Source organism: Leptomonas pyrrhocoris, assembly GCF_001293395.1.
Source record: "Leptomonas pyrrhocoris isolate H10 chromosome Unknown, whole genome shotgun sequence".
Classification (NCBI taxonomy): domain Eukaryota; phylum Euglenozoa; class Kinetoplastea; order Trypanosomatida; family Trypanosomatidae; genus Leptomonas; species Leptomonas pyrrhocoris.
The window spans coordinates 313102-322625 of record NW_015438371.1 but is presented as its reverse complement, the minus strand read 5'-3'; the positions used below and the strand labels follow the sequence as shown (position 1 = coordinate 322625).

The following is a 9524-nucleotide window of genomic DNA, read 5'->3' as shown; positions in this document are numbered from 1 at the left end:
AACAATGGATCAACGAGGGGAAAATGCGTATCGCGAAGAGATCTGTGAGCTACCCTCTCCTTCAACAGCCATAAAGACTCCTTTGCGGCAGCAACCAGTCGGAGACGTCTTTCCACTGTTGAAGAAATGAACAGTTGAACAGCAACGCGTAGAGAAACAGAAAGAACAATAGCAACGGCACGAACTTCACGACTCGCGGCAGCCGTGTTTGACGCCGAACTCAACACCTTTTCATGCCGAAGAAAGGCAATTAAAAAAGCTGCACCGCTGAGAGCGGCCAAGCATGCCAGTGTCCAGAAAAATAGGGAGCCGCTGCTTACGGCGAGAACACAACGCTCATCGCGTTCGCTTTTCCCACCAAAGAGTCCAGACGTTGAGCCCAACGCTGCTTCTCGCCGCGATAGAACAATCCAGGATACTCGCGCTCCATATGAATTCCGTGTGCCTCTACTGCGTTCCAGAGTCGATTTACGCTGGCCTGCAGCAGCACCTTTTCCGCGTGATAAGGAGACGTGGTCGTCATATCCACCCCCTCATCGTCACGTTGCGGAGTGCTGGGGATGCCAAGGTCTTCCATCTGCACCTCCGCTTTGCAGGTGGCAGTCCCGGCCAGGGAGCGCAAAGAGGCCCGCGCTGCCCCTAGAAACCCGCTGCTTTCGCGCCGCTCTCGCAGGACCGCCTCCTGACGCTCGCGCTGCCGTTCGATAGCCATGATGGTGACGGGGTCCTTTTCCTCCGCGACACACACCTCCAGCACCCGTGTGCGGTGCGTTTCGTCTTTCCGTTTGATATCCTTATCGAGTGCTAATTTCAGGGAGCGGACGCTGCCGCGCAGGTCCGAGTAAGTCTCGAAGCAGCCGCGAAGACGCCCGCGATCCTCTGCGGTGATCGCCCACGCAACTTTGTTGGGAGGCAGAGCCTCACGCATCGTGCTCTCGCGTGCGACGAGGACTAGCTCTCGGCGTGAGGAACCAGCTGCGGTTGCTCGGCCTGGGCGTTCGCCAGCTCCTGGCTTTTGAGAGAGTGATGGAGGTTTGGGCATGTGATGCAACTCCGCCACGGCGTCCCGTGCGTTCGTCACGAGGGTTTCGTACATCTCTTCGTAGCGCTTGAAAGAAGTCCGGTCGTCTTCGTTCAGGCAGATGCTCAGCAGCAGGCGAAGAGTATTGCGGAGAAACCCGAATTGAGGCACGGTGGGCCGAAACACAATCTTTGGCGGCTCCTCGTTGTCGCCGGTCGCCCAGGTGTGGGGAGAGGAACCAGATGCTGGCACTCCGACGCCGTAAGCTTCAGGAAGCCCACCCGCGTAGGCGCCGTGTTGGAAGGCGTCGTACGGGGACAGACGTGTGTCTGCGCGAACCAGACTTGTCCGTGATGCCGCAATGTGCTGCAGGCGCTCCATCTCCGTGGTCATGTCCTCCATGAGAATGCGCAGCGCGTAGAAGTAGGCGGGTTGCAACAAACGCTGATGAATCCGCGCGTCGAACAGGGCGTACTGGGGCAGGAAAAAACACTCGGCTTGTTGGTAATACATGTCATAGATGTGGCTCACGTCGCGGATTTCGTAGCGATGGATACGCACCGTCTTGGTGGCAGGTCGCCGTGTAGTCGTCCCGTTCGTCTCTGCAGGTCGCTTCTCACCGGACGTCGGTGTCTGATTGTCTCTTCGCTGGCTGGAATTGTTGGAGGGTGGAATTTCGTAGGTGCCGGCCTTCGGGACGTCATCTTTGCCGCTCAAAAGCCCCAACACGCTGCCAGCCCACTCCATCAGGGAGTCACACGCTTGGATGAACTTCGCAAAGCTCCGCTGGACCTGCGCGGAGGGTAGCTGTGTCGGGTCGAGGGCAAGTAAGGTTCGGTACGTTGGCAGGGCGATCGAGGGCGCGGAAGTCTCCCCTTCACTTTGGCCACCCCCATCCCCCAGCGCCCCGCCGGCGCCCCGTGGCGCTACCGAAGCCACGTCGACCGACACCGGCTCAGCCGCAAGCTGGTGCGGTGGTGCTGGCGCTAGTGCTTCGGTAGGGATCACCGTCTTCATGTTCGTCCTTTCCCACATTGGCTTTTGCATGCGTTGCCTCTTTTCATCCTGGGCAACATACTGGCGCAGCGCCTCCACGTCGGTCGTCCACAGGTAGGCGTAGGCTACGTTGATTGACTGTAGCATCGCTTTAGAGCTGTCCAACTCGGCAACCATCACGTTAAGCGCGTCGAGTTGCGGGCGAAGATAGCCTTTAGGGTTCTGCAGCAGCGGTGGTGCCATTCCGGCGGATTCGGACAGCACAATGCCGTATGGAACAAGGGTGTTGTTGCCGGTTAAGTGAGGGTACACGCTGCCGGTTTCATACGCAAGGGTGCCAGCGTCTTGTACTACCTGCGCCTGCGGGACGTCCTCCACATTCAACGGCGTAGAGGTGAGAAATAGCCGAGTGACTCGTTCTAGATGGCCGAGAATGGATTGACACGCGTTGGTCAACGTGTCTACGTCGTGCACGTTTACGCGAAACAAAGAGTTCACGGTGGGTTGCTGCACAAAGAACTCGGTAAAGGTAGCCAGCGCGCGCTGGTCATCTTCGCAAGGGTACACGACAGCCATTGTTGCGGAGCGTGAATAGTTATATATGAAAGTGATGTGAATAGAAAAACATATAGCAGGAATTCAAAAACAAAAAACAAAAATGTGCAACTCTGACTTTTCAAATGCGCGTGAACGGTTGTGTGTTCGTGTAGACTAGTGTTTTCTGATCTGGGTACGTGCGGGAAAGCACCAGTTCTGCAACAGTCCGAGTACGTCAGATGAAGAAAGAAGAGATATCAGAAAGAAAGAGATGTTGAACTGGTACATCGAAGTCACGCAACAAACAACGAAGACCAACGACGCATAAAGTAGGCTTTTGTTGTTGCTGCTTCTTTTAATAAAAGCACACCTTTCGTGAATGCGCAGAAGAGCTCCACTGCTGTCATTTAGCGACCATACAATTTTGATTTGCGTCAGCGAAACTGCTTTTTTCTTCTTCTTAACGACGTGTGAAAACAACGCTACTCGCTCGACAACAAAAAAAGAAAACAAAAAGTTTCTCAAAGCGACAAAGAGAAAAAAAAACGGGTGAGAAAAAAAGTACGCGGGCTGCCGCGAAGAAGACAAGACGAAATAAACTTGGTTCTTCATTTATTTGTTTTTTGCTGCCGCTCTACCACCCTACGCCGCTGCGTTCTTGACTTCCCGCTTGCGCTCCAGATCATACCTGTCCCACTCCTCCATTGATTTGAACGGCTTGGCAATAATGTAATGCGAGGTCCCGAAGTGCTTACTCTCCCACTTCTCAACTGACAGTCCGCTGAGTCGGATAATTCGTCGCATGTCACGATTCCACCAGCAGCCCCAGTTCTTCGCGTGTCGTGGCGCCCATTTGTCAAGGTGGTTGTTTACACGTCCGGTGTGTCCTTTGCCATGTTCGATGAGGAGGAGCCTTCCACCAGGTTTGCACACGCGCGAGAGCTCCCGCAGTGCACGGACCGGGTCATCAAAACTGCACAGCCCAAACATATCGACAATCGTGTCGAAACTGTTGTCTGGAAACGGCAGCTGCTCAGCGGCGTAGTTTGCCACCGCGAAGAGCGGTTGCTTTTGCAGATTGTGGTGCTCGTCCAGCAGTTCGTTTGGCGTCTTCAGTGCGTGGGGCTTCGCTGATGTCGCCTCATTTAACGAAGTGTCCGCTGTGCTGCGCCGCACTAGGCTTTCCTTTTCCTCTCTGCGCAGCTGATTCTCAATACGCAGGCGGAACTTTTGCCGGGCACGGATGTCCTGCTCGCGCTTCGCCAACGCAGCTTCGTCCTCCTTGGACAGAAGAGGCAGCTTGTCGCCGGCGTCAAAATTATGCAGCACAGGAACTATCACGTCGTTTGTCGAACCCGCTGCGTTTTCGGCAGTCGCCACCAGAAACTCTGCCTCGTCGTTTCCACTGAGAGGTGTCACCAACACCTCCTGAACAGTCCCGTCCTCGTACACAATCTTGCGCTTCCGATAGGCAGTTTTAGCAGCTGCCTCATTTCCTGCGCCATCCGCGCTGCTTCGCTCCGGGTCCAAGCGCGCCTCGATGGTGCTTCGGATAGCTGCGATGTTGTAGTCAGGATACCGATAAGGTGCGTACCCCAAACGATTCTGGATCCTAGCCACGCACGACTGCACCATGCCAGCCGAGCGATCGCACAGAATGATCTCGTCGCAGGGGTTTTCCTTTACGATGTGTTGTAACATGTAGCTGGTGGCGTTTTCCCCGCTCCTCGCGCCTTCCTCCACCCTATCTGACGCCCAATACCTTCTCAAGTGCTTTTGCACTTCTGGATCCTCTGTGAAGTATGAGTGCGGGTAGTATGCGTAGTTTCCTCCGCATCCTGCTCCGACTTCCAGCACACGGCCTCGCAGAAGCCCTTCGTCGCGCAGCATCTTCCTTCGCCAACGACTGAGTCCCAGATAGAACTCCTGACACTTGGTCTTTTTTTCGTACAGGTTGTTGACAGAAAGTACATCATAGCTCTTCAAGCGGTCGTTGTTGCTCACGGTGTAGTTGGGGGGAGGCGCCAAAGTGAGTGCGGCCACGTACGCAGTGCCACAGAATATCGTGACACACGAGGTGCCGACAATAACCTTGCTCAGAAGCTTCATAAGCAAAGAAAACGAAACTGCTGCGTATCAAGAATTTTCGTGCAGGCGTGTGAGCAAAACAAGAAACCGAAGAAGGGAGCAAGAAACGTAGAAGAATGGGAAAAAAGTCAAACATGCGGCTAGTACAGAGAAATGCGCATGAGTAGATGCAGCAACACGACCGAAAACGGAACAGCTGTTTAAGAAAAACAACCCAAGTAACTCTACTCGAGCGCACGCACGAAGACGTGGAACCGTGCACACAGGGCTGGGGCAGCTGACTTGAAAAGGGAAGAAAATCGGTTCCGACTGCAGGTCATCAAAACGTAGTCGAAAAAGATGGCTCAGAAGATTATCCTTCTTGCCGTCTTCCTTCACTTTTCGTCCTATAAAAACTTTTTGAGTGATAGCATTGCCAAAAGATAGTTAAACACGTAGAAAAACGTCTTTATATATAAGACGATTCTATTAGTGTTCATCGAGGCTCAAGTATGAAAAAAAGTTCCACTCGTTTTCCTACGGTGTTTGCGTTTTTTGTTAGTATTGTTCCCGTGTTGTGCTTTGTCCATGCTCGGACAAAAATGGATAGCCGACCTGGTGTACCTAGTATCGATTAATTTGCCATAACCAAGGCATCGCTGACTCACAGTGTGAGAAGAAATAAGAAAGAAAACTAATTTAAAAAAAAAACAGGAGAGTAAGAGAGAAAAATACATTTTCCTGAGTCAGCGAATACCTACATTACTATTCGCAAAATCAAGACGACACTAGACCGTAAAGTGGCTCGACACAAAGCGGAGCATCAAATCAGCCTGCGTGGTGAGGCTAAACCGCTTGAACGCGTACTGCTCGCAATGTGGCCCTTTCGTCTTTTTCCAGTCCTCCGCGAGCGCCTGCTGCACCGCAGCATACACGCGCTGTGCGACTTCTTCGTTTGTGCCCTCATCGATAAGGGTGCCGACATCATCATTGACAAAGTCCAGCGGACCGCCGGACTTCGCACCGATGACAGGCGTTCCACAGCCCATGCACTCGATGAACACCAGACCAAAAGGTTCATCTTTGCTCGGGAAAACCGAGACGTCGGTGACGGTGTATATGTCAGCCAGGTTAGGCTGACTCTGTGGACCAAGGAAGAAAGTGTGCTTCAGATGCAGCTGCTCATATGCCATGTCAACGTAGAGCTTCCGCGACTCCTCCGAGCCGTGTCCGATGATGAGAGTGAGAATCTTCAGCGAACTCTTTTCCCAGTTGCTGGCAGCCATGAGAACAGAATCGAGGCGCTTCCAATCAGCAAAGCGGCCGCAAAAAACGACCACCTTGTCGTACGAGTTCACGTCAGGAATGCACTTACCAGAGGCAATGCACTGCATATCAGAAGGAAGCTTAGAACCGTCGAAGCCGTTGTACAAAACCTGCGGCATGCTTCCAAAGGCCTTCTCACGTGTCATACCCTCAATCGGGTGGAACACCAACTGGTTGTACCCGCACGGGGTTACGGCAACACGCTCAGGTGGGAAGTTGGGGAACAGCTTCTCGAATGTTTCCTTCTGCGGATCTGACACTGCCAAGACTCCAGACACCTTGTCAGTGTTCTCAAAGATCTTTTTAGTTCCGCGAATCCAGTCGTAAAACTTCATGGGAAAATCGGGAAGCGTGTTGATCTCGTTCTCGTACATCTTCAGCGCCGTGCCGTGCGCAAACGTTACCAACGGTGCCCGCGGAATACCCTGAGCGGTTCTGCGACCAATGATTTCGGACAGGATCACCGGGTTCATGAAGCAGTGATGGGCGAGAAAGAGGTTGATGCGTTTGCCGTGTTTCTTCTCAATGTACTCAATGTAGTCCAAACACTGCTGAAGTAGGTTGTCGCAGTAGGACGTAACCTCCTCTTCAGACATCGAATGCCAGCGCTTGCTGCTCTGAGGTCCCACACTTTCGCAAATTGGAATAGGGTGCGGAATCTCGTACACGCGATAGTCGTCACAGTCCTTTGGGGTCTTCTGGATGTCCGACGGCCAAATGGAATAGCACTTGCAGTTTTCCAGAGAGTTCATTGCGACATGCTGGCCATGGTGAAGAATACCAGACCCTGGAGCAAATTGACCGGGCCCTTGCCAGTTATTGGTACCCAGGGCAAAAATTAACCACTCTTTCGACATCTTTGGAAATACGATTGATGTCTTGGTTTTACCGAGTATGGAGTTCTTCAACAACTAAAAGATATATAAAGACGACGCATCGTGGTAAAAAAAGAGTTTGTCGAATACATTTATCAGAGCAAAGAGAGCTATAACGCGTTTCCGTCAGCTGCAATGAAAGAGAATCCCAATCAACGCTCGTCATTGGAAACCACACACTCCTACACCACGACGAGAAAAGATACCTACAATCCGAAATCAAAGCCGCAAGACAGGCTCGAGTTCTATTGCAGACATTGTGTTTGTCTTCCTGTATTGCTTCGATTTGTTTAGATTAACACAAGTACTACATTGTTTTTTACATGAGAAACTCTGGCACTATAAGCACCGCCCTATAGTCCTTTGAAAACAACAATCGCAACGTATCCCTTGTGGAACATGTACATGAGGTGCTTCAGCTCATACGTGATTTCGAAGCCGAAACCTTCGCCGATAACGCAGTGCCACGACGGTCCGAACTTCTTGTCCATCTGTTCCTTTACGTACTTGGCAGCAAGTTCGTAACTGTCCTCGTGCTTTTCGATCGCGTTCACTACAATTTCGCGGCAGTCAACTCTCATTTCCTCCGACATGTCACTTGTTTTTTCGAGAGGGTAGTTGAGTGCCTGTGTGTAGCGACGAATGTACTCGTGGTTGCACGGTCCTTCCGGCTCCTTTACTTTGGTCTCCATTTTCTCGACAAAGCACAATAACGGGAAACTACCAGAAAAAGATAGCTGAAGCAAAAAGAAAGAAAGAAAGAGATAGGAAAAGATAGGAAAAGATAGGAAGAGAATGATGAGGAGAATGAGAAAGAGCTGCAGCAATCCAAAGTAAACGTTGAGCACAGAAAGTCTCGGTTTTTAAGCCCACAGATCTGCATCTATAAGAATGGTCCTCATCGGACCAAAACTTACGACAAAAGTGTGGCATTAGCTGTGTCCCAATCAAAAGTGACTTAAGTGTGTTTTTGTGATGGTGGTCAATGGTGCATAAAGCAAGCAACAAAAATGAAAAGTTCAAGCATACTGTCGAACAGGAGCTTTGTCCTCTTCTTTTTCTTCTTCCCCTTCCTCTTCCGCTGACTTTCGAACCTCGGGGAGAAGATGCTGCGGAACATTGACATCGGGCAAATTTTCCGCTTTCGTTTTTCCCATGGCGCCCTCTAGTTCGCGCAGCAGTTCATTGTCGTCAGGCACTCCCGCCAATGGCTGACTCAGCAGCGCGTTGATTTGGTTTGCTTCCTCGATTGACTCGCTCGTCTCGTCCATGAGTTTCTCGATATCATCGATATTGAGCATTTTGTTAAGGTTATCAAGCTCGCTTTTGCCGTCACGCATGGCTGCCACCACCTCTCCCTCAACCTGCGCAAACTCAACTGTGTCGATCAGGTGCTGCACGCTGTTCAGCATGTCCGTGACGGTAGCAATCTGCGCCTCCTGCGCCTTTTCGCGTTTGAGGCAATAGAGTGCCTTTCTCTTGTTGCCGGCGAGCAAAAGTTCCTTGGCTTTTTCATGCTCCAGGCTTGCCACACGTTCATACTTTCGAACGGCAGCTTGCAGGTTGTCTCTCTGAAGTTTCATTTGTAAGCGAACCTTGTCCGAGCTTGTGATCTGCGACTTTTCAGGTTTCGGCTTCGCGTTGGCCGCAGAGGACTTTTCAGATTTTGAGTTGCGCGTTCCCATTTTGTGTTTGGTGCGAATTGATCTAGTAGTAATGTATTCAAAAAGTCAACTAAAAGCAATGAAAGTTGACAGAGAAAATGAAAAAGTAATGGCAAAGACGAAATAGAGGACACAATCACTTATCGACATCCATGCGCGCCACGGCTCAAACTATAGAGGTGTCGCTGTCAGTAGCTCTGTGAAACTGTAGCCGGCAAGAGAGCAAAGGAGACACCACTAGCTTTACAGACACCTATATTTTGTATGTCAACTCTACTTGACGCTTGTAAGCAAAAAGCAGTTTTCAACGCCGATCCAGCTCAGCTAGTTTTAGTCTCAGATCCGGTGCGCGTGTTCGAAGCCCGTCCTCACATTATCGCCAACTGATTATTTGACATTTAATTCTATTATCTGTGAATTGCCGCCATGAGCATCGCTGCAGTTAACAGAGAGTCGAGCACCAGCATACCTATGAACACATATCGTGATGAACCTCACAAACCTTATCAAACACTTCGCAAATCTGATTTGATGCTCGAAGGTCTTCTATACCTCCTCGCCCCTTTGCCAGTAACAAGTGGTGAAGCAGCATGCAAACCATTGCAGTTGCCATCAAAGCAACAGCTACAGACGCGGCAGTTTTGGGTGAGATCAGCAATGAAGTACCGTTGGTTGCATTGTAGCATCTCTGAACCCTGCGACAAGGGCAAAAATGAAGTACAATTTTAGCCTCTCTTTCTCTCAGCAAACTGTCGCGTTTCACACTAGAAAAGAAATCCACCACGTTCACGTCAAAATAAAGGTTGTTGAAAAGCCGCGACCGCGTCTAAAATCCTCCTGCCCGTTCTCTCTCCAACCCCCAACCCTCTCGTTTTCATTCGCGTCAGTCACTTCGTGCTTAAACATGGACCTGCCACCCTTTGCGGACAACATGTTATCAACAACCACGGTCTAAAGCCGGAAGTGAGAAACTGAGAGGTGGTGAAGAGCGCGAGTGATGAGGCCAAGCGACACGTACGGAGCCGAGGGCATGTCGGC

General features: G+C 51.1%; 5 protein-coding genes across 6 annotated transcripts; all 5 read right to left on the bottom strand.

The window, feature by feature from the left end:
- Positions 1-316: 316 nt before the first annotated feature.
- ABB37_06696 (hypothetical protein) lies at positions 317-2593 on the bottom strand (the record flags this gene model as incomplete). Its single annotated transcript, XM_015805063.1, has 1 exon — positions 317-2593. The coding sequence occupies one exon, from the start codon at positions 2591-2593 to the stop codon at positions 317-319; it is 2277 nt and encodes a 758-aa protein (XP_015656356.1).
- A 603-nt stretch (positions 2594-3196) lies between these two features.
- ABB37_06695 (putative mitochondrial hypothetical protein) lies at positions 3197-4685 on the bottom strand (the record flags this gene model as incomplete). Its single annotated transcript, XM_015805062.1, has 1 exon — positions 3197-4685. Exon 1 carries the CDS (start codon positions 4661-4663, stop codon positions 3197-3199), a length of 1467 nt encoding a protein of 488 aa, XP_015656355.1. The 5' UTR covers positions 4664-4685.
- Positions 4686-5409: 724 nt separating this feature from the next.
- ABB37_06694 (sucrose-phosphate synthase-like protein) lies at positions 5410-6860 on the bottom strand (the record flags this gene model as incomplete). Of its 2 annotated transcripts, none has more annotated exons than XM_015805060.1 (1): positions 5410-6860. In XM_015805060.1, exon 1 carries the CDS (start codon positions 6802-6804, stop codon positions 5410-5412), a length of 1395 nt encoding a protein of 464 aa, XP_015656353.1. In that variant the 5' UTR covers positions 6805-6860. The 2 variants fall into 2 exon arrangements, with proteins under 2 accessions (XP_015656353.1, XP_015656354.1); XM_015805061.1 differs by having other exon boundaries at positions 5410-6851.
- Positions 6861-7175: 315 nt separating this feature from the next.
- Positions 7176-7561, bottom strand: ABB37_06693 (putative dynein light chain; the record flags this gene model as incomplete). Its single annotated transcript, XM_015805059.1, has 1 exon — positions 7176-7561. Exon 1 carries the CDS (start codon positions 7512-7514, stop codon positions 7176-7178), a length of 339 nt encoding a protein of 112 aa, XP_015656352.1. The 5' UTR covers positions 7515-7561.
- A 280-nt stretch (positions 7562-7841) lies between these two features.
- On the bottom strand, positions 7842-8558 carry ABB37_06692 (hypothetical protein; the record flags this gene model as incomplete). The annotated part of the gene is made up of 1 exon (XM_015805058.1): positions 7842-8558. The coding sequence occupies exon 1, from the start codon at positions 8505-8507 to the stop codon at positions 7842-7844; it is 666 nt and encodes a 221-aa protein (XP_015656351.1). The 5' UTR covers positions 8508-8558.
- Positions 8559-9524: the final 966 nt, after the last annotated feature.